Below are 22,358 nucleotides of genomic sequence, written 5' to 3'. Positions count from 1 at the left end.
ATCCGAGACATGATTCCTCTGGCCCTTTCCGCTCTTCCTCCCTCCCCTCCCGTTCCCTCCCCCCTCTCCCTCGCTCTGGACGGCAATTACGAACTCCGTGCTTTCGGCAGCCCGCGGACGGACAGCGGAATTTGTCTGAGGTGGAGGCTGAGCACACCGGTTCCGTGGTGGTCTGGCCAACGGGAACAAAGAAGTGTCCAGAAGACAATAGCCTTGTTCAAGAACACAGCTGAAGACACTGAAGACACTGAAGAATGCCGACATCCATCTGAGTCATCTGAGTCATCTGAGTCATTGACATTTATTCAAAAGATGGGGATTTCTCGGGGGGCAAGCACGCATCGTCTTGCTTGTTTGATTTGAATAAAAATTATCTATCCTCAAAGATGTAAGAAATGCTTGCTTTGGCCTCACCTTGACAAATTCCCATTAAGTAGAACTCGTCTTTTCGCTTGATTCTTTCCCCTGACCACGCGACTGACGTGCCTTCCCGCACCACGACCTTCGTTTCACGCTTTCTAGGCCGTCGTCGCGGAATCCCCTTTGAGCTCCTACAGCCACTTGAGCTTGGCGATGTGGTCCGTCTTCTTTCTGCTCATCTTGACAAAGCCCAGGGCCTTTAGCTCCGCCAGACCCCGATAAAAGAGCATCAGCGCTGCCCTCTCATCGGCGTTTCCATCGCTATCCTCAGCGTCGTCACCGCCGCCGCTGCCCACCATGGCATAGAAGGCGGACCACAAGTCGGCGACGTTGATGAGGTTGCCCGTCTCCAAGTAGAGATGGTAAAGCAAACACGTTGCGGGAAGTGTTGTAGATAGTCCTTCGTCGGTAGTGCAGCAAGCACAGGCGAGGTAGTCCTGGGGTCGGGTTAGGCTGCGCTCAAAAACGTCCTGGGGTCGCGGGACGAAAAGATCCCGATGGGGTGTCTTGAAATCATAGAGCCATGTCTCGTGTAAGAAAACACTTGCGGCGGGTTCGCATCGTATGACGTCCTCGAAAAGCTCCGCAATCTGGTCGACAATTCTGGTGAATGCTTTGTCGTCCTCAGAGAGAGCGGCCGAATCGTGGCTCAGCTGCACTTTTTGCGCGACGACGGTTGTACGAAGCACCCTACTGTGACCACTGTACGCGCTCCGCAAGTTGGTGCCGTCCTCCTGGGCTCTGCTGAGCAGCTCCTTGGACTCGGCCAGACATTTCTTTACAATTGCCGGAAGGTCCCCGGCCTCGGATTCCCAGGCGGTGAGACATAGCTGGTCATCGCCGGTCGCTACGGTTGTTTGGACCCGTTGCAGCATCGAGACAAAGTCGTCCGCTTGCATCCGCTTGATGCTTTCAACAATGTCCCAGCTCTCGGACGAAAGGGCGATGCCGTCGGACACCGCTTTCATGAACATTTGAGAAAAGTCGTCCTGGACTGCTCCGGTAGCCTGGATCAGCTTAAGCGAGCGAAGTAGACCGGTGGCCCATTCCCGTTTTCTGTCAGGAATGTCAAAGATCCTTTCCCGTAGCAGCTCATCGTCCTCTAGTAACGACCTCGCTAATCTTAGATCCTTTGCTTCAACGGCGTTCTCGACCTCGCGTCGGAACGAAGGGAGCGATCGGAAAGCCTCCAAATGGTCGCCCTGGACAAGCTCGCTATTCATCTCGTCGTCCTCCAGCGAGAAGACGCTTAGCGGATTGGCGTAAAAATGGCACATATACGCGTACTACCCGAATTAATTCCGGTTCGGGATCATTGAGATGGACTAGTTCTCACCTTGATGGATGCAACAAAAGTCTGGATACTGGCGACCTGGTCTTGCTGCCTGTCTACCAAGCTTTGCAGCAAGTTCGGACCGAGTGTTAGGGCTGCGTCCGTTGCCGCGATGGTGGGCTTAAAAATTTGCTCAAGAATGGTACCGGTCTGCACGACATCGAATTGAGCGCCGTAGAGGTGTTGACAGGCTGATTTGAGTAAACGAGCTTGGAGGAGTTCGACGGATGTCGCAACACCGAACAGCAGAGTGAACGGGATCTTGGGTCGCCACGAGCTAATGTAACTGTTAGGGTCTGCTTCGAGACTGACATGAGGAAAAGACGCACTTGAAGAGGGTAATGAGATCCGACAGAAGAGCGCTGTCAAAACCCTCACTGTCTTGGAACGCGACAAATATGTGATCGCACTGCTGTGTTTTCGAGAAGACATACAGACCCTCCAGGTCGTAATTTAGGTACTTTCGGCCCTGCGTCTTTCATCAGTATCTCTTTGGTCTGCCTAAAAGTTTTGAGACTCACTTCAAACGCCAGCTCGGCATCTTCGTCATCAAGAGACCCACGAGATGTGGCATCTTCAACAATCTTCTTTAGGGCAGCCTTGATGTTGGATGCCTCGGACGACTTGAGTCTCACGAACTTGCTTCGGGTAGTCTCTTGAAGCGTCTCTGATAGCTGCTCAAATAGCAAATCCTGAGATGCAATATTGGGCCCAGTGATGACGAAGGCGGTAGGAATCTTGCTTCTACCGTCCGCGTTAGATACAAGCAACTGAATTGCCATGTTGGCGAAGACTCACGGTGTGTCTGTCTGCTCCTGAATGAAAGCAGTCACTTGTTCTAGCGTAGCCAAATTCACATCACGCAAGATTTTCTGGGACTCGGGTCAGATGAAGACAATAGTGCTAAAAGTTAGGGGTTGCGTACCTGGACCTTGGACTCTAATCGGGACCAGCTGGACTCGAATAACTTTTCGCGTATTCGTACGCACTCCGCGAGCTCGCCGCCATTCAATGATGGCACGAATGTCGTTGCAATGGCATTGTTCGCTTCTTCATTGACGGCATTTTTTGATACCCGCTGCCTTTTGGCTGGCCGTTGTGGCTTGCCTTCCTCTCCCTGTGGACGGAAGATATAGGCCGCCTCAAAGGGACGGGTCAGCACACAGGACGAGTCAACTCGACAGAAGAGCTTACCTGGTGATCCTCTTGGTGAAAATGAGATGTTTGATCGTCTTGTGCGCTCATCTTGTAGGGGATTAGGCTTGCACTTCGTTGGCGTAGTATGTCACTGATGGAACTGAGACGCGCTTTTCCGAGTGGCACGCGTCGAGTCGGACGAGGGAGCACAGACAGATACCATGTACCAGACTATAAACGCACTGTGTAGTTGATGTCACACCGCGGCGACCTCACAGTGCAAGGAAGTCTACGGCCAGCAACCCTCGTTGCTACAATCCTCACCAGCATAATTATCACAGCCTTTTCATGATGCGTGCTTTCTGATCGATTTTCCCTAATAAGTAACATAGATCCAATACCCTTAGGCCGTGTGGAAATAACGACTACCAGTCTCGTCTCTCCCTCGCTTTCGCAAAACAAGGACCTGATGACTTCCGTTCCATCTCCAAAATCAGGGCCTGTGCCATCCTACATCATCATAACTTGAAGCGGTTTTGCAGACCATCAAAGGCATGCCTGATATGTCCTGTTTGGATCGGGTCCCCTTGTCACCGTATAGCCTCCTTACCATCTCTGTACACCGAACCCTCCCCTAGGACTAAAGCGCGCGCCGTCTGCGGGATTGCCGCAGGTGCCTGCCATGTAACGCTCCCAACCGCACCGCTAAAAGACGAGAGACGAGTAATTTTACACCATAACCAAGACAAAGTACCGCTTTTGCGATTGAGGAAAACCGTATACGCCAGGAAACGCAAGTGGCCAGGCCACGATAGCCCATATAGCCCAGATTTATTGCTGAGCCCATGTCTCTACTCTCGAGGAGATCTGCGACGTGAACGGGATCCCTAAGCCTTGGCTTCAACCGGTTCCGGGGGCGCAGGTGCCGACTACGAATTGGGTTAGCTTCCGTCGTCGTGATTGGTGAGACATCGCCTCATACCTCTTCAGCTGGCTTCTCAGCGGACTCATCAGCCTTCTCAGACTTCTCGGCCTTCTCCTCCGCCTTTTCAGGTTCTTCGGACGTCTTGTCTTTATCGGACTTGTTGTCGTCCTTTTCGTCCTTAGCCTCTTTGCTGGCCTCCTCGGACTTGTCGGCCTCCTTGCTCTCCTTGACGCCGTTGGACGCAGCAGGTGTCTCCTTCGTCTCCGGTGCAGCCTTTCCAGAAGTACCATTGACGCCATTGGTAGGAGCTGGTGTGGCAGAGCCTCCAGCATCGCCGCCGCTGAGAATCTTGTTCCACTTGTCCAACAGAGTCTGGGATCGACTCTTGAACTTGAATTCGTCCTCCTTGGGAATAGAGTCGAGCTTCATAATAGCCTTGAGAACCTTGTTGATCTTCGTAGCCCGGATGATAGAGACCTCAAGATCCGGGAAACTCTCAAGCTTCGTAATGTAATCCGACATCATCTTCATCTCTTCCTCCTTGGGCTCTTGATCCCTCGTAAGGAGGCCCTTTTGCAACTTGTGACGTAGGAACAGTACTTCTTTCTGTTGAACGTGTAAGTCGTGTAACACGAAGGGCATGAAGTCAAAATTCCAACTTACTTCCTTGCGTTGATGCTTCTCCTCAGCAGTCAGCTCAGGCTCCTTGGGGGCTTCCTTCTCCTTCTTCTCGGCACCATCCTTCTTGGACGACTTGGTCTTCGCAGGCTTGGAGGCGGAGTCCTTGACAGACTTGGGGGTGGCAGTCCCATTTGTTGCTTTGGGCGTAGAAGAGGTGTTAAGCTTGATCTTGGGCTTCTTAGCCGACTCGGTTCGCGCTGGGGTCTACCGAATTGTCAGTTTATTTATGCCTGTGAGCAATGGAACAAATACTCACACTGGCCGCCTCATCTTCAGCCTTGCGCTTCTTGGTCTTTGACTTTTCCTTCGGTGTAGGGGCAACCTCCTCATCAGCCGCATCCTCCATGTCGACGTCCTCATCCTCAATGATGGCCGGGGCCTTCTTCTTGTTCTTCTTAGCAGCTTCTCTGGCTTCCTTGGCAGCTGCCTTCTGAGCCAGTTCGTCCTGGTACTTTTGGAGTTCTTCCTTGTAGTGCTCGAGAGGGTTCTGCTCGATTGCGAGCTCGAATGCGTCGCGCAACTCGGCCTTTTTGATCTTGTCGGTGAGCATCTCGGACGCCTTCTCCGAGGTGAGCTCCTGAAGGGCAGAGTTGGGGACCCAACCACTGTCGACACCATATCAGCTACACATCCTAACACGAAGGTTTGGGGAGCTGAGTGGGGTATTGGACTCACAATTCGTTCGTGCGAAGATACATGACGGGGAACGTGCGGTCGTTCTCTCGTTTGCCACCGTCGGCGTAGTCTTCACGATATGTGCCATCGGCACGCTTCGCAGTGACAGGGCGAGTCTTGATGAGGGTCTCGGGAAGCATCTCCTCGTCGCAAATGATGACGGGCCATTGGGGGTATCCCTTGAGCTTCACCAAGAAGTGGTCGCCAGGCTTCGCGTCCTTGTGGGAGAGCTTGGCCTTGGAGGCCTTCTTGCTGAGCTTCTTGCCCTTGTGCTCCGGGACACCCGACGATCTGCGACGCGCCTTGCCCTTGTCAGCTGTCGCATCGGCGGCGTCAGCAGCAGATTCCTTCTCCGCGTCAGCGACAGGCGCCGACATCTCCTTCGTCTCGGCTGCATCTGTCATCTCGACGTCGGCGTCTTCGGTTTTGGATGACTCGTCAGGCTTGCCGGCAGATTCCGCGTCCTTAGTCTCAGCTGTTCGATAACAAATGCGTCAGCAAGCTATTCAATTGCGCGATGATGATAGCGACGTGTATGTAGAGTTGAGTCTGAGTTTGAGACCCAATGGCTCAGAGGGAAGAAAAAGGTGGCGCGTACCGTTCTCGGGCTTGGGGTCCTCCTTCTTGTCCTTGTCGGTGTCGTCCTTGACAGCTTCCTCAGACTCGGCGGGTTTCGCGTCATCAGCAGCAGCTGCAGGCGCCTCAGAAGCTTCAGCCGCGGTCGAGGTCTCCTCAACCTTCTTTTCCACCTCCTCGTTCGCAGCAGGCGCGGATTGGCCGCTGGTGGTCGCCTCGTCAGACATTTCGGGGGATGTGGCGATAGCTACTGATAATGGTGGCAGGTGGTATGTATGTAAGGTAGGGATTGGGGTTTTGGACAGGGGAGTCGCGACGCCAAAGATTGGTTGCGATGGGTCAAAGGGAGAAAGACGCGTTCTGATACGCGCGATTCGTGATTATGGATGTCGCGAGGATGGTGCGGGATAAGCTGGCTGAGCTGAAGATGATGAGCGCAATTGGGAGCTCCCCGTGTTGTGGTAGCGAAAAAAAGACGACGGGCTGGAAAAAGATGAACGCAGAAACTCTTGGAGGTTGGACGCGGATGACGGCGAACACGTGACCGGGTGGTGACCAGGTGCTGCTGATCCACAGGGAACGAGTGAAATCGCGGAGTCTCAGTTGCAGTGCGGTGAGTAGTGTAGAGGGACGTGACGCTCGCCGGGCGTGTGTGGCCCGGTCAATGCCACCGTCCACGTCCACCTCCCAGCGCCCAGCCCATCATAATCACAACACAGCCACCCCTTCCCCCTTGACATAAGTACCTTTCCTAGGCATCTCACAACACGCTATGTGCCCTATTGAGCCCAAGAATCACGGACGACGGTAACCTGGTCCCTCATATTTTTTTTTTTTTTGACTTTCTTCATGCTGTCCATGTCCATCCGAATCGGTAGAAGTCTCGTCCGCGTGATAGTCCTGGTTGAGCAACTATGTCCGGGATCCGCCCGCCAACTCGACCACTGAAGCACCACCCTCCGAAACTACTGTCGCACCGCACACAGTCTGCGCAACCGGACATCAGGCGACTCAACCCTGTCGAATGAGGACAAGAGTTGCCCGTGGTTTGCCGCCAGCGAGAAGACGATCCGACTTTGTTCGAAAATTGTCTATTACCTCCTCAAACTCCTCTCGCCCGAATATTGTACACATAGAGATCTCGTACTGATGGCGTGCCTCTGCCCAACTCGGGGGGCAATCTACTCATCGTCTTCTTCCTCGTCGCTATCGTCCACGTCCATGCCTTCCGCGGCTTCGATGGAGAACTCGCGCTCCTGGTCCACTCCGACATAGCTGTCGCTCATTAGGAACAACTTCAAGTTATGCTTACCAGCTGTCGGGACTGTAAACTCCAGCTTGACCTTGAGCTCGCGGCCAATCGTGACACGCTTGATTGCGAGCAGGTTCTTCGTGCCTTCTTCGCCCACGACTAGCCACCAATTCTCCAGCTTCTTGGCCGGGTAGAACGGCGCATGCACAGTGGGGTCGAATTCCTCCTCTTCATCGACGTTGCGCTGGATCTGCACACTGAGATAAGCAGGCTCATTGGCCCTGATATCCTCCTCGTCCAAGATGCTGTGTTCAAGCTCAATGTCAGGGTACTTGTCGTTGGTGAACGCCGCAGCCTGGGCCAGTTGGTTCTGGCTAAGCCCAAGACGTTTGATCAACTTGGCATAGTCAGGGTTCTCCTCGGGGTTCATCGCCTCCATGAAGTCAAATATGTCCTTGATACTGGAGAGAAGATCAGAGTTAGCGTCGCAAATCTTCATTGGTGATACTGGTACATACCCAAATTCATTGGCCACCTTGACGACCTCAGGCGTGAAATGAGGAATCTGCTTCAAGGGGCTGTCACGGTCCCACATGGCCTGCACAACCATCTGTGACATCTCCATGGCGTTCATGGCGTTGAGGTGACCATCCGATGAGAGAATGTCAACCGTGGCGCTCAGCAGGCTGAGCACCTTGGAAATGATGACCTCTTGGTCCTTCGCAAGGTCGATTGGCAGCTGCATCCTAGAGAAGTGTGCTTGAAGGAGAACGAACGACTTGAAATGCGCCGAGTCGTAAACAGGATCTGACATCTTGACGGGGATGCGGTCGTAGATGCGGCGGAGGATACCCTCCTCATGTCTCCTGATCTGGATCGCCTCGAACTCGGTAGCTGACGTGATAATCTCCAAGACACCCTTCAACTTTGTCTTTGCGCTCAGCGATAGAAGGAATGTCTGCATGGTGATGTAGGATATGTTGTAGTAGGCGGCAATCATGGCTGCATTCTGAGGGGCGACTGAACCATCGTCCTCGTCAAGCTCAATGATCTTGGAGTCGCTCAGCTCTTGCAAGGTGGTCTGGATGAGGTCTGACATGTAGTCGCTGAGTCCCTCTTCTGTCGTGCTGGTCAAACTGTAGAAGCTTGGGTTCGCGAGAAGCCGCCTGTAGAAGTATGTGAACGTTGTCCAGTTGATGGCATCGTCACCAGATTCAATCATCTTGGTGCTGATCTCGGTCACAAACGCGTCGTGGAGGTAGTTATGCAAGTGTGATTCGACGGGGAGCGCTTCGTTCAGGAACTTCTTGTAGAAATCTCTCTTCGCTGCTGGAAGCATGAGGACGCCACGGCCTCTGCCGTCCTTGGAGGGGCGAAGGGCCTTGCCGAACATGTGAAGCACCTCGCTGAGGGAGTAGTCGATGTAACGGTGCTCACGACCCTCGAAGTATTGCGTGCCCATGACAATGACGAGATGAGCAGTGCTGTTCAGTTCCCAGCATACGTCACGGGAAGCAACCAAAACCTGGATCGCACCGTGCTCATACAGATGTTTGACGATACGCTTGTCGCTCTGGCTCAAGGCCTCGTGGTAATACCCAACACCGTGGGAAAGGGCCTCAGCAAGTGCCTCCTCGTTGATACGCTCAAGGAGGGGTCGTAATTGCTCGGGCTCAGCGTGCAAGAAGCGGTCCTCATCGTCATCCATAAACGCCGCTGTCAGCAAATCACGGGTAGTGGCTCGCGTCTGCTTTCGGCTCGGCACGAAGACAATGGCAGGCTTGTCAGCAGACATCTGAGTGATGGCCAGATATGTCGGCTTCGCCATTGACAGCATCAGCGAAGGGAAATGAGGGTTGGTATATGATTGAATATGCAGTTCAAGGGGAACCGGACGAACGTGCGGGCTGAAGTTGTATATGTCATGCTTCTTAGCGTCAATCCATTCTCCAAGATCGCGAGCGTTGGCAAGAGAGACACCCAGAGCAATGATTCTCATGGGGAGCTCCGTTTGAGTTCTAATGTAGTGCATCCTCGAGATAATGATCTCGTAGACGTAACCCATGTTATTGCCCAAAAGGTGAGCCTCATCAGCGATGAAAAGCTCAACGGTTGAAACATTCTTTCTGCGCTTCCACTGGCGAGACAGGACGTCCCACTGAACGGGGGTGGCGAGGACTAGGTCGCTACGTTCCAGAATCTTCAGGTCCGTTGTTGTCTCTCCTGTGAGCTTCTCGATAGTCTTGCCGCCACGCAAGCCATTCAGTCGCTTCTGCCAGTCATCCAGGCGCAAGTCAACCAGCTCCTGGAAGGGTGCTATGTAGACGGTGCGACCAGCCTCGGGCTTAGACCAATGACGCAGAAGCGAGAATTCGGCGCACACAGTCTTGCCACTGCCTGTTGGCGCACCAACAAAGACGTTTTGGTCGGTGTTGTACAGAGAGTTGAAGGTTTGTGTCTGAATGCGGTTGAAGTTGTCCCAACTGTGATACAGCTTGGTGTACTCCTTGACCTTCAGGGCGGAAACAGGCAGCGGCTGAAGCTCGAGAAGCTCGGTATGAGGAGGGAACCTCTCGGGCAGAATCAGCTTATGGAAGGACACGGGTAGTCTTGTTTCCGAGTGCATCCAGCGGTCCGAGATGACGGAAATGAAGTAGTTTGGAGGCATGGGTTCCGTGATCGGAACCGTAAAGTCAACGATGTGCTCGTTGGATTCGGACTCAGCGTACTCCTTGCGAAGCAGGAATTGATCGCTGAAGAGGATATCCTCGCCATCGCAATCTTCGACGAAAACCCAGAAGCTCTCTGCGGGGCCGTGAACTTCAACATCCCACTCAAAATTGGGCGTAATGCTGAGCTCGACTCGAAGCATAGATCTGGTCAACGGCTGAACTTGCGCCTGTACCTCAACCCTGGGGAACTTGGCAACCAGCCCGCAGACAGTCCTACCGGCCTTAGGCATACCGAGAAGCTCACCCATGCGAGGAGGATCGAGGTCGAAGTAGCTACTCCAAGACACCTCAATTCTCTCCGACTTTTGCACAATATCCCTTGGACAACTGGGGAATTGGCGGAGTGGCGACATTGTGGGCCACATCCTCTTCTCAGCCATCTTGCAGAGGTCCAGTGCGGTCTTCGCGACAGACGCCCATCCCTTCTTCATGGTGATTTCAAAGATGGCGCGCAAGATACGACCAGCAGACTGAGTGACGTAGACCATATCAGCCATAAGAGCAAGGCCGTCCAGCTTGAGTCGTGAGATGTAGGCCTGCAGAAGCACGTTGATCTTGGCGTGAGGCTCCTCAATGCTCTCCTTGACCGGAATGGGAACCCTGCCCAGCAACTTGGCAAGCTCGAGCTTCTCGTCTTGGCGAACTGGAATGTACTTGAATTCTGCGCTGAGCGAGAAGACACGGAAGAGCTCGATGGTCGTAATGGACGGCTGGATGAGGTTGTTGTAGGTGTCCATGGAACCATGGGTGATGTAGTAGTGCGACGCGATGCGACCAAGTTCTGTTGACTGGAGCCTTCCGGTTTTCTCGTCATACTTGACGAGATTTGACTTTCTGAGGACCGTCGCCGCGGAGTGGATGAGGTCGACTCGTTTTTGTTCCAAAGCTTCATCGTCTTCATATTCCGCACCAACTTGGTAAAGACCTGGAGACCGCAGCATACGGACAAACAGGTACGTGTAGCCAAGCCACTCGACACCCTCATCTCTGCTCCTGACATTACCGAGCACGATCTCAGCATTCAGGTTGTCCACTAGGCGACTGACGAACTGACTCTCAATCGGTAATTGTTGGTTGAGAAGTGACAGATAGTACTGGATCTCGTTTTGAGTGGTAATGATGATACCTTCTCCGTATGTGTCGAATTGCGGGCGACCGGCACGACCAAGCATCTGCAAGACGTCCTGGGGACTAAGCTCGACCCAGCTACCCTTCTCTGGAGAGTAAACCGAGGTTCCCTTGATGATGACAGTATGAGCGGGCAAATTGACACCCCAGGCGAGGGTGGCTGTGCAGACCAAAACTTGGATAGCACCTCTAGCAAACAGATCCTCGACATCGGTCCGATCAATACGGTTCATACCAGCGTGGTGGATACCGAAACCGTAGGGTAGGATGTCTTTCAGATCCTTATCGGTAGCTTGACTGGCGGCCTCATTGAGCACTTCACGACTACCGGCATCGTGACGTAGGATCTGGTTTATAGTATCCATCTCGAGCGCCTTGTCTCTGATGTACCGGGCAGTCTTGGCAGTTTCCTTTCGCGAGTGAACGAAGATGAGCATCTGGTTCCTATTGGCGCCAACATGCTCAATAACCTTGTTGTAGGTGACGTCGTTCATGGTCTTCAACTGCTTGATGGCCTTGCGATCCGTGACGCCAATGAATTCCTGGCGCAGGGGGCAAGGACGGAAGCTGCCGTCAAAGTGGAAAAGGCCGCTGTTGATGTCCACACGGAGGAAGCTAGCGACATCCTTGTAGTTGGGCAGCGTTGCGGACAACCCAACCAGACGAACAGGCTCGCCAGTCTGCTCAGTCTTGCGAATGGTTCTACTGACGATGCTCTCGAGAACCGGACCACGGTCGTCGTGGAGCAGATGGATCTCGTCGATAATAACCAAACGAACCAAGTTCGTGTAAGTCATATCTGTCGCCTTTCTCGTGATGACGTCCCACTTCTCAGGCGTGGTGACGATAATCTGGGTTTCAGCAATTTGTTGCTTGGTGAGTTGTCGATCACCAGTCAATTCAGATACCTTGACGCCGTAAGGCTCAAGCCTCTTGCCGAAGTTGCCAACTTGTTCTTGAACCAGAGCCTTCAAAGGAGCGATATACACAATCTTGAAGGCGTCCAGGTCGATATCACCAGTCTCAGGATTGCGGTTCTTGCCAAGCTCTCGCAAAATGGTAAGCATAGCCACGTTCGTCTTTCCACTACCAGTTGGAGCACAGATAAGCATGTTGCCGTCGTCTCCGAACGCTGTTGGGTAGCACTTGGACTGGATCTTGTTCAAAGACTTGGCAGTGCTGAAAGGCAGACGGGACCATTCGGGCATATCAGTGATGGGAATGAGAGAGTCGCCTGGCTCGTTGCGTTTCTTGGGCGCAGGGACGTGGATTTCCTCGTAGCCCTTGAAGGTCCGTTTTGTTGAGCCCTCAGGTAGCCGGACCTTGGGATTGCTCATCAGATGGTTGCCCTGGTCAAACACTAAGTTCTCCAGGTTGATCAGTTTCCGCGGCTGCAGCCCACCGACCAAGCCCTGAGGGCGTTCTGGTTCGGGTGCGGGTGCGTTGTTAAGTGATGACGTGTTGTCGATGTCCATCTTAATCTCCATCTTCCGTTTTTCATCCGTCTTCTTGCCGAACTTCTCGTTGAGAATCCACTGGAGGCCCTCCGAAGCCATCTCGCGTTCCACGACAGCCTTGGCCTCTTCCGTCTCAGCTCTTGAGTGGCGGGTCAACCATACAACCTTCTCCCGGTTCTCGATGAGCAGCTGGACCAGTTCATGATGTTCGTAATCAAAGAGCTCCATGAGGTCGTTTTCGATCTCACGAAGCGACTTTTCATCTCCACCTTGCTCATCTGGCTCGCCGGAGAGGATGCGAAGGGCATGTGTCGCCTTATCGTGTTGTTCGTGGGAATCCTCGTACAGCTTTCCGATCTGTCGCTGCAACCAGAACGCGTCGATATCTCTTGCGGGCACAGTTTTCGTGGGCTTGCCGTCTTGTGCTTGTTTCTTCGGCACCGAATCGATAATCATGGCATCGTCATCCATGTCCTCCTTGTCGGCACCGTCTTGAGCTTCATTGTCTTCGTCTTCCTCGTCAGCTTCCTCGTCTTCAGAAGACTCCTCTCGGACCTCGTTGACAATGCCGCCCTCTTCATCTTCGGAATCCTCGAAGACGACTGCAACACCCTGTCTCTCGTCCATTTCGGCTCCGTCAGCATCAGCTGCGTTAGCATCCATGTCCCCGTCCTCGTCTTGCGCATCGTAGTCTGTGATCTTTTTCCCCAGGTTTACGAGCTCGTTGAACTCTTTAGGGCTCATTGAAACACCGAGGATGTCGTCGACTTCGTTCTTCCTTTCCGTGTCCTTGAGGTCGTCATCTTTGAGGTATTCCAGGACAACATCCGCAGCACTCAAGACGGTTGACTGGGGCACGTCGCCTAGATTGTCGGATACGATCTTCAGGATCAACTCGTATGTGGCTCGGGTCGCTGCCGTTCTCGGACGATAGTTGATGCCCTCGATGAGCAGGTCTCCGGTTCCCAACACACCTGTTCCCCTCGCTTGCGCCGCCTCGTTCTTCCTCTTGCGCTGCTCGCGCAGCAGTACATCCTCGCCCTCCTGTAACCTTCCGCGTTCGATTTCGGGCAGCCCGGTCTGTTTCTTCTGCTTCGGGGCCGAGTCGCGCGCGACGCGTGCTCCCATGTCGCGAATACTCAGCTTGCCGGCGAGAGACTCGGGATCGCCAGTGGCCTCATCGTTTCGTCGCGACACGAAACGACGGTCCGCCTGGAGGACCAGGTTGGACATGGCCGAGTACTTGTACTGAGAGACATCGCGGTGTTGGTCCGACATCTTGGCTGTGGGTGGAGGGGTATCGTATCGTTTCGGTTGCGCTCGAGTCTAAGAGTGATGATGGAGGTGTTGGAGCTTGTCAAACGACAGCATCAGGCGGCTTGCGCCGAGTTTTTATCCTTGAAAACGCCGTATACCCAACACGAGTTCTAGACCATCCGTCCGATATTAAGTTGTTGATTTCGTCGTAGCGTTTTGTTGATTCAATGGGGAAAGTATCGCTGGATGGACAGGTGGGCGGAGGCGTGTATCAAATGTCTTCGACACCCGTCGCGGAACAAATTTCCTCTGCTTGCTATGGCAAAATCCGGAGGTGGCGCTAGGCGACAAGCGCGTTAGTGGCTGTCCCCGGATGCTTAGGTAGCTTCACGTGACGCCGTGACATCGGCACAGGGTGGAGGTGAGGCCAAACTAATCCACACCACCCCTGGGGGAGGTAGTGTGTGCCCAACTCAGTTTGGTCGAATATCAACACCGACCCTGGGCTCCTAAATTTTACTTATATTGAGGCCAAAAAATAAATCAGCGAACCTCCAGGCACCAGTTTCTTGGCTTGATGGCCGGCTACCTCTGAGATGGATCCTGTTCCGAAAGCCATTGAGAAAGTTCAGGCATCACTCCAGCCGTACATCAAGCCGAGAGAACAGGTCGCCTACATTCGACGCGCCTTGGCTCTTCATCTTCAAGCATGTGGTCAACCAGGACCCATCCAGAGCCCGCTGTCTCTCATTGATGCGTCATGCACCATTACTCCGACAAAAGAAGCTAGAGGTCTTCAAAGAGAGTATCTCAGGGCTCTGGACGCAAATATCAAAGCTCGCAACGACTATGAGAACACACGGAATGATACCGCAACGGCACCTCCATCACGGTCCAAGGTCGTAGATCCCAGAGATCAGCTGGAGGATCACATAGCTCTAGTAAAGTTACGACAGAAACAGCAACGACTTCAGACGGTTCAGAAGTATTTGGACCTCTTGGTGCGCCAGCCGGCAGCCTCTCCGGACTTTCTCGATCTGGAAGTTGTATTCAGAGACTCACCGCCTCTTCCCGATGTGCCAACCGCAGTTGTCAACAGCTTCACAGTCACGAAAACGTCAGCAACGACGGATCTGAGTGGGCTGGCGGGGCAGCTGGAAAAGGTCGTCCTCCGAGCCAAGCTACTTTTGCAACGGGAAGAACAGCTGTTGCAGGACGTACGGCAAAGAACTGGCGAATTGGCGGGGCAGGTCAGCGACGAAGTCAAGGCGCATGCCCTGGACACCACGCGTGCCGAACTCATCAACTGGATCGAGACTGAGCTCAGCAAAGCCTCAGGAGAAGGTGAAGATGACTCGTACTCGCAGCGCAACGGGCAGCCAGCGGACAAGACCAACATTGACGAAAAATTGGTGGAAATCAGGGACAAGTACACGAGATACACAGCCGCGCGCAAGTCGCTGCTTCACATGGTCTCTGATGAGACCCAGCCGATCTTAAGACCCGGAGGCGAAGCCGCGGGAGCTTCGCAGAGCAAGGAGATCCCGCCGGCGCCAACCACGCACCTTCTCATCCCGTACCTCGAAAAGCTGCTGGCGCTATCCCGAGAGCAAAAGGGCATGATCGCGCACAAGTCACACGTCAACAATGTGCTGTCGAAGCAGGCGAAAGAGACACAGCAAGCGCTAGACCATCTCGCAGAAGAAAGTCAGCTTCTTCCCGAGCATCCCATGCCTAAACCCAGGCCAAGGTCGGGCTTCGCCGACGACTTCGCTTCTGCGGTATCCGAAAAGCAGGCAATGTCCGAGAGAGTCAAGCTTTGGGTATTTGCGGCTGATTCGGCAAAGATCGCAACCCTGGAGGCGGTAGCCGAGAAAATTGAGGAGGGCCAAGTCGCGCTTGAAGGGTCCATGAGTGCCCTTCAGGAAGTCGACCGGCTTCTAGGACAAAATCAGTCCGAGAAAGACGCCGTCGGCGATACTACGGAGGAAGACATCTGGCTTACACAGGGGTCGGCGAGCAAGACCGGAGCAAGGAGGCATGGTGCACATCAGAGGAAGGAGTCAGCGACCAAGTCTGGGGACATTTGGTCTGCCATTCACGGGGATCTTGGTCTCATCGGTCATGAAGATCATATTTGAAGAGTGGTATATACCCTATACACACATTTTTGCCAGTTCAACGCCTTCAATGTCCAGTCCGGATGCCAATACTTCTTCATTAAAACATCTTCCAAATTTCCTGTATTAATTGTTGCGGCCGCTCATGACGCCCGATATTCTCAACGAAAGGTCAAGAATTGAGAGGTGCTCATCAGCACCATCCACCAATCTTTTGTCTACCTCAGAGAAGATGAGGACAATCTTATTCTTTTGAACGTCGGGAATTGTCTCGTCAAAAACAATGGCTTGGTAGAGCTGATTTTTGTTAGATCGGGCCTCGTGTACAAGTGGAGGCATTGCGTACCTGAGAAACGACCTGTCCAGCACTCCAGCCGTCTGCAACCATGTCTTCGACAACCTTGGCCACGTTTTGGTATGTGTCGCCTGCGCGCTGTGGGCGGATGGCGCTGACTAGCTTGTCGATCGTGTTCTCGGGAATGACACCGGCGATATCCTCCACAGTCTTGACGGTAACAGGCTTCTTGTCAACGTCCATGGCATCATCTGCCGACTGCTCCTCGTTACCAGCACCAACCAGTCTCGCCGCACTCTGCAGGAAGGTGATGGCTTTTCGCAAGTCACCCTCGCTGCACTTGATGAGCGCGTCAACAGCACCGTCTTCGAGCTGAACACCCTCATTCTGTGCGATGTCCTCAAGCCTCCTCTTAGCATTGCCCTGATCCAGGCTCTTGAAGCGGAATTTGCTGCAACGACTGGCGAGCGGGTCGATAATGCGGGTAACATAGTTGCAAATCAGGCAGAAGCGTGTGATCTTGCTGTATGTCTCCATGGTGCGGCGAAGAGCACTCTGGGCGTCCTGGGTCATGGAGTCGGCCTCGTCGAGGATGATGATCTTGAAGGGTGGAACGGGGTATCTCTTCTTGTACTCGGCCGTCGGGTTCGTTAACTGCATGCGGGCGAAGTCCTTGACCTTCTCACGGACGATGGAGATTCCTCGCTCGTCGGAGGCGTTGAGCTCCAGGACTCGTGACTTCATCATTTCGGGGCCGTAGAGCTCCTTGGCGAGGGCCAAGACTGTTGATGTTTTTCCGGTACCGGGAGGTCCGTAGAAGAGCATGTGTGGAAGCTTCGGAATGGAGTCAGTATGCAGGTCAAGGTTTCGTGGGTTTCGTAGCGTATCGTGGGTAGACGCACGTTGGAAGCCTGTAGCGTCCGCTGCAGGACTGTAACGGTGTGATCTTGAGCGGTGACATCGCTGAGGGTCTTTGGACGGCTGTCATCGACGGTTAGCATGCCTTGAACTCATGGTGATTGCCAAATAATCCTTACTATTTCTCAACCCAAGGCTGCGCTCTCGGAGGCTGGGAAGACTTCTCCTGCTTCTGGGCTGCCCCGTTTGCAGCGGCCGCCTTCCTGGCCTTGAGGTCGAAGAAGCTCGCCATTTAAAATTTGGTGATATGTTTCCTTATCAAAGGTTTCGATCGGGCTGGATTCCGAATTGAGGCTGATCGTCAATTGTCGCTGTAGGTCGGTCGTGCCGCGGTCGTGGTGACGGTTGGAAAATCAATTAAGCTAGACGCGTTGCTCGTGGAGTTGACGCGTACTGGTAGCTTTGGCCGACAGGGGTCTCAACTGACCGCGTCTAGACTGGAACCCCGCGGTGCCCCACCGACAGGTAGGTGCCTTGCCTGAATGTGACGCAAAGCTTCCCTCTGGCGTCTCATTTCCATCCTCCAGCCAGGTGTGCTGAAAAGAAGGCAGGTTCTTGCTGCTTCTTGCAGGCTTTCTCGATTTCTGAAATTTCTATGAATTTCAATCAGTCGACAAGCAATATGCGCATGCGGCTATCTATCAAACGGTAGCATGACGGCATGCGAATGCACGAAATCTCAACTCCTTTCCACATGGTTAATTTTATAAATCTGGCAATTCAGTTCCTCCCAAAATATGCCAGCTAGATCTCGAACAAAGCAGGCAGTAAACATATCGTCCGACTGGAAGCATGATGCCGATACCCGATGGTGTTGTGGATACCTGCAATAGAACGGAACATGAGAACCAAGGATGGACACAAAGCTATGCTGTGATAGTAGGATGAGGTATCAATTAGTACCTTTACGCCCAGCAGGCCTTGATAAAATGTGCAGATACGCCGTCATCGTCTCACCTCAATGTCCGCTTGTCCAAGGCATTGTAACACGGTTAGATGCGGTTACGGAACCTTGACAAATAGCCTGCAGGAAGGGATAATGTTGTTGCTCTGAACAGGAGGCTATTTCTAGGCAACAGAGAACTTAGAAGCCGCATACCTTAAACCCTTCCACTGCCTCGCGACATCCAGGCTGCTCCGGGTCACTACCTACCTAGATACCTCCCGTCACTGAAGGCTCAGGCTCAGGACGGGGCCAGCACCCGGAGCGATCATCCGTCGGCCACTGTGGGGCTATCCGTCCCGTACTGGGTAGGAGGCACCTGGAGGCGACCCGTGGACGGAATCTAGAGAGGCAATGGCGGCGCTCCCACCACACTGCAGCGATTGTCCTGCATCAAATACCCAGACTGGGACGCTAAAATTACCCCTCATGCCCCGCCAAACTGCCGATTTAGAGCAGCTGCCTCAACCTAACGTTCCATTCTCTCACTTTCATACTCCGACCCAGTCGCTTCCACCATCTTGCGCCTGCACAAAGAGGTAGCCTGCCTGTGAATTTCGCCCTGCGAAAACCGCCTACCAACCAGCTAACGGAAGGCGCATTTGTTCACCTGCATAACCCATTTTACTTACCTTACCCGACCTCTTCTTCGTCTGTCAGGCTCTTGGGTCGCCCTCTTTCGTTCACTTTTATCTGTTCCCACGAGAGGAGAGTCTTCAGATCAGCCGACATTCAGAGACGCCCTTTCCCGGAATATAGCCCACCAGAAGTTGAATAGGGAGCTACCAAGCGCCCAACCGAGCCGTCAGCATGGCTGATCAATCCATCATTCGCATCACCAAGGTAGCCACACTTCCGTCCCACCTCCGCCTCCCTCACCTTACCTTGCCTCGCCTCCCCCAAACATGGAATGAGGGGTCGAAATTAGAAGGCTAACGGTCGCGTCGTACAGGAGTTGAGCGACATCCAGCGCACTTCAGATTTGTGTACGAATCCCCTCTGCTGCAGCTCCTCAGGCTGACACTTTCGCTAACCTGTCGGACAGCGCTGGCCGTTGCCTGCCGAGATGTCGATGTTCGCAACGTTAAGGCGTTGATCATTGGTCCTCACGACACGCCCTACGAGTTCGGTTTCTTCGAGGTACGTTGGTAATCATCTGGTTGCTCAGTGTATCGCGTTGCTAATTACTGTTCCAGTTTGCGATCAGATTCAATAAGGGTGCGTTTGCGTGGCTGCGAACCCAACAACTTCAGGGACTAACTGCAACGCAGACTACCCGCGCAAGTCTCCCAATGTTAACGGCATCACAACGAACGGCGGACGCTGTCGCTTCAATCCCAATATCTATGCATCCGGCAAGGTTTGCTTGTAGGTCTCCCGCTCCGCCTACCGCTGGGCGCATACTGTGGTGCTAGATACTGACGTCGCCGCAGGTCAATCTTGGGGTATGGCTAATGGTTCAATCCGACCGAAACCCGAACTGACGGAAACATAGCACTTGGCGCGGCGAGCGTGGCGAGGAGTGGTCGGCCGCGCAGGGTCTCGAGTCGATTCTTATTTCCATCCAGAGTCTGATGTCGAGCAATCCTTACGAGAACGAGCCGGGTTTCGAAGAGGCAAACGAAGCGTCGGACAAGAAGCATCAGAAGGATTATGTGCAGAAGGTAAACGACGTGCGATTTGGCGATGCAGAGACAACGCATGGCTAATCATACGAGCTAGATCCATCATGAGACCCTCCGCATCTCCATCATCCAGCGCCTCGAGGAATACCTGGGACTGACCCCCGAGGGCGTCTCCATCGCCCAGCAATCCGCTGCTGAGCAAGATATCGACATGGACACCGAGGACATGGACGACACCAGCGTTCCGTTCGAACCCTTCAAGGACCTATGCAAGCGAAGATTTCTCTGGTACTACGACAATTACCTAAGTGCTGTTCAGAAGGCCAAGACAGAGGTCAAGGATCACCAGGCGTTTGCTCGCATGCCGTTTGAAGGAGCTAGCAACTCCATGGATGGCAAGTTCAACTACACCGAGCTGGAGAGACGGTTGCGCAACATCAAGGCTGCCCTCGATAATGAGCTTGTCAAGTGGGCGAAGGAGGGTCAGATTGCGAGCGACAAGGAGATGACGGTCTCGGTCAACCTGCGCCACCAGTACGAGCAGGTCGTGCAGGCATTCAAGCGCCAGGACATTCCCCACGACGTGCAATTGGAAGACAACAACCCTTTCGTCTGGGTCATTACCTACTTTGGACGGCCGATGACCAACCTTGATGGCGGTCTCTTCCGTATCAAGATCCACTTCAGCCCTCGTTTCCCCGAGGAGCAACCTCGCGTGAAATTCAACACTCGCATCTTCCACCATCGGATCGCCGAGGATGGCACAGTTTGCTACTTCCCCAACAATCTGCGCAAAGATGACGTTCGCTCTCATATTGAGGCGGTCTTTGCCGCATTGGAAGAGGAGGACCCCGCCTATGATCCCCGCACATTGGTCAACCCAGAGGCTCACAAGCTCTACTGGGGCGGCGCCGATGAGCGGAAGAACTACAATCGTCGTCTCCGGAGGTCTGTTCAGCAAAGCATGGAGTAAGTTACTAAAGTCGATCTAAAAGGGTGCATCTTTACTAATCCAACTCAGTGATTTCTGAGTAATTGCGCTGCTTGCGCTCTCGGCGCTGGGCGAAGAGGCGTTGGAAGCGCAGAGATTTGACGCTTCAAGAGGCAATCCACTTGCGTAGATCGGAACCTTCCATAGGAAGTTATGAGTCTGCAGTTTTGGAGGATTTGCCATTAATCATAGCAGTAGGGGGCCTGATCTTTGACCATGGATTCTGGTTTATCAAGTTCTGCACAGGACGGGACGGCGTTTATAAGGCATAGGAATCATGCATACCAGGAATGGGTTTGGGATTGTCCCGTTAGACTCCAGTAGATACCTCGAGTAATGACGCAACGAACTAGCTCTTCTCAAGAGATGTCACGAGCCTCTTTATCAACGTTGATTTAATTTTTTGAATACCCTACTCGTAAACGATGCCGGACCACAACGCCATCCCATCGTATGCAAACCATAGCGAACGCCTCATAATCTCATAACCATCCGTGAAAAGTCGTCCCTCATCATGCCAGTCTAACCATAGGAGGCTGGGGCGTCATGCCCGGTAGCGAACGCAGCAAACGAATTCATTTCTTAGCCCCTTTTGCTTTCTTGTCGATCCTGTCCTTACCAGGAGTGTAAGGAGCTGCTACACCGACATACGGCCGCTGATTTCCTCCAGGAACTCCCGTGAACTCGTATGTTCCGCTGGGGCCCATCGTCGCCGGTGAGCCCTGGCTTGGCCGCGCTATTTGGTCCGCATGCAGCCTGTCCAATGACTCTCCAACCACGGCGTATTGAGACCAATTGATGGGCGGACAGCGCACCACGTTTTGTGGTTTGGGAAGAGATTCCCATGGCCTGGGTTCTGGTGCCTTGCCCTGGCCAGCAGTTACACCCTCCATCTTCGCTCGCTTGGACCCCTCTTCATCATCAGAATCCGAGTCCGACTCTGGGAATAACTTGTCGCCCTGGGCATGCACCTTACCAGCCCCAAGATCGGCAAGGAATTCTGCTGGGTCGCCAAGGGCAGCGATCTTGGCTTGGTTGAGCCCCTGTATATCCGCGGCGGCCTTCTTCTGTTGTAGTTGGAGGATGGAGATGGCTGACTTGAGGGCCAGGACGTCTGGGTTCGATTCAAAGTCGATGGGCTCCGGTCGCGGAGGAGGGATGGCCGAGGTAGCGGCTGTGGCCGGCTGAGTGGTGTGTGTGAAGACAGGACGGCCAGCGGCGAAGGGGGCGGCAGGGTCGGCGAGACGAGCGGGGGGTAGGGTCGGTGTTATGGGGCTGATGGGGGGCCGGGCGGGGGACGATGAACGGGAGGAGCGCGGAGGGGTCTGCGCTGGGGGGTTTGTTGCGCCGGCCGCGGAGGACGAGGAAGCTGCGGCGGCTGGGGCGCCTGGAGCACCGGCAGCAGCCGCAGACGTAGATGGCGGCGGGGCGTTCGATGCGCGCGGGGAGACAGCGTCTGTTTGTATCGTGAGGCCAGGCATTGTGAGCGAGGCTGGAGTGACTCGTGACAAGTTGGCGCTGGTTTTGTTCGTTTTGCTGGTGGTGTGGTTTGTAAGATTCGGGTTGAAGAGGTTGGATGGTGTTTCTTTGGTGGGGTTCGGACCTAGAGGAAGGCGAGAGAGGGGAAACCAGGCAAGGGACGGGAGACAATCGGAGCTGCAGGCTGAAGGTGCACCGTGCGTTGCGGTTCCGCGCCGCGCGAGCTGGCGCGGAAACTCTGTCAGCTTTCGAGGGTCGCTAGTGCAGCAAGGTCCGTTTTCAGCTCAAGGAGCAGAGGAGAAGCTTCGGGCGTTGAGACTTGGAGGGAGAGTTCGTTGTGAGATTTTGGGATAGTTCAGACGGCTGGGATGCCGGACGTGTTCGACGAGCCGCCGGATGTAAGGGCCAGCAAGA

General features: G+C 53.9%; 7 protein-coding genes across 7 annotated transcripts; 2 read left to right on the top strand and 5 right to left on the bottom strand.

The window, feature by feature from the left end:
• Window positions 1-551: 551 nt before the first annotated feature.
• Window positions 552-2,998, bottom strand: ORC3 (Origin recognition complex subunit 3; the record flags this gene model as incomplete). Its single annotated transcript, XM_037315934.1, has 7 exons — window positions 552-1,706; window positions 1,757-2,030; window positions 2,083-2,222; window positions 2,275-2,497; window positions 2,552-2,625; window positions 2,679-2,894; window positions 2,948-2,998. The coding sequence occupies 7 exons, from the start codon at window positions 2,996-2,998 to the stop codon at window positions 552-554; spliced, it is 2,133 nt and encodes a 710-aa protein (XP_037185608.1).
• Window positions 2,999-3,777: 779 nt separating this feature from the next.
• On the bottom strand, window positions 3,778-5,974 carry pdp2 (PWWP domain-containing protein2; the record flags this gene model as incomplete). The annotated part of the gene is made up of 6 exons (XM_037315933.1): window positions 3,778-3,819; window positions 3,873-4,421; window positions 4,479-4,700; window positions 4,753-5,101; window positions 5,172-5,646; window positions 5,770-5,974. 6 exons carry the CDS (start codon window positions 5,972-5,974, stop codon window positions 3,778-3,780), a joined length of 1,842 nt encoding a protein of 613 aa, XP_037184880.1.
• A 954-nt stretch (window positions 5,975-6,928) lies between these two features.
• On the bottom strand, window positions 6,929-13,594 carry brr2 (Pre-mRNA-splicing factor brr2; the record flags this gene model as incomplete). Its single annotated transcript, XM_037315932.1, has 2 exons — window positions 6,929-7,460; window positions 7,518-13,594. The coding sequence occupies 2 exons, from the start codon at window positions 13,592-13,594 to the stop codon at window positions 6,929-6,931; spliced, it is 6,609 nt and encodes a 2,202-aa protein (XP_037185606.1).
• A 575-nt stretch (window positions 13,595-14,169) lies between these two features.
• On the top strand, window positions 14,170-15,714 carry CGCA056_v000670 (uncharacterized protein; the record flags this gene model as incomplete). The annotated part of the gene is made up of 1 exon (XM_037315931.1): window positions 14,170-15,714. The coding sequence occupies one exon, from the start codon at window positions 14,170-14,172 to the stop codon at window positions 15,712-15,714; it is 1,545 nt and encodes a 514-aa protein (XP_037185605.1).
• A 105-nt stretch (window positions 15,715-15,819) lies between these two features.
• On the bottom strand, window positions 15,820-17,138 carry RFC2 (Replication factor C subunit 2; the record flags this gene model as incomplete). Its single annotated transcript, XM_037315930.1, has 4 exons — window positions 15,820-15,990; window positions 16,040-16,822; window positions 16,891-16,969; window positions 17,026-17,138. The coding sequence occupies 4 exons, from the start codon at window positions 17,136-17,138 to the stop codon at window positions 15,820-15,822; spliced, it is 1,146 nt and encodes a 381-aa protein (XP_037185885.1).
• A 1,521-nt stretch (window positions 17,139-18,659) lies between these two features.
• Window positions 18,660-20,505, top strand: UBE2Z (Ubiquitin-conjugating enzyme E2 Z; the record flags this gene model as incomplete). The annotated part of the gene is made up of 9 exons (XM_037315929.1): window positions 18,660-18,692; window positions 18,802-18,835; window positions 18,895-18,989; window positions 19,046-19,067; window positions 19,121-19,217; window positions 19,283-19,294; window positions 19,345-19,513; window positions 19,572-20,443; window positions 20,496-20,505. 9 exons carry the CDS (start codon window positions 18,660-18,662, stop codon window positions 20,503-20,505), a joined length of 1,344 nt encoding a protein of 447 aa, XP_037185886.1.
• Window positions 20,506-21,040: 535 nt separating this feature from the next.
• On the bottom strand, window positions 21,041-21,946 carry CGCA056_v000667 (uncharacterized protein; the record flags this gene model as incomplete). The annotated part of the gene is made up of 1 exon (XM_037315928.1): window positions 21,041-21,946. The coding sequence occupies one exon, from the start codon at window positions 21,944-21,946 to the stop codon at window positions 21,041-21,043; it is 906 nt and encodes a 301-aa protein (XP_037185373.1).
• Window positions 21,947-22,358: the final 412 nt, after the last annotated feature.

This window comes from Colletotrichum aenigma, assembly GCF_013390185.1.
Source record: "Colletotrichum aenigma strain Cg56 chromosome Unknown KSG_Cg56_contig01, whole genome shotgun sequence".
Classification (NCBI taxonomy): Eukaryota; Fungi; Ascomycota; class Sordariomycetes; order Glomerellales; family Glomerellaceae; genus Colletotrichum; species Colletotrichum aenigma.
The sequence above is the reverse complement of the archived record's forward strand: the minus strand, read 5'-3'. Positions and strand labels throughout refer to the sequence as shown.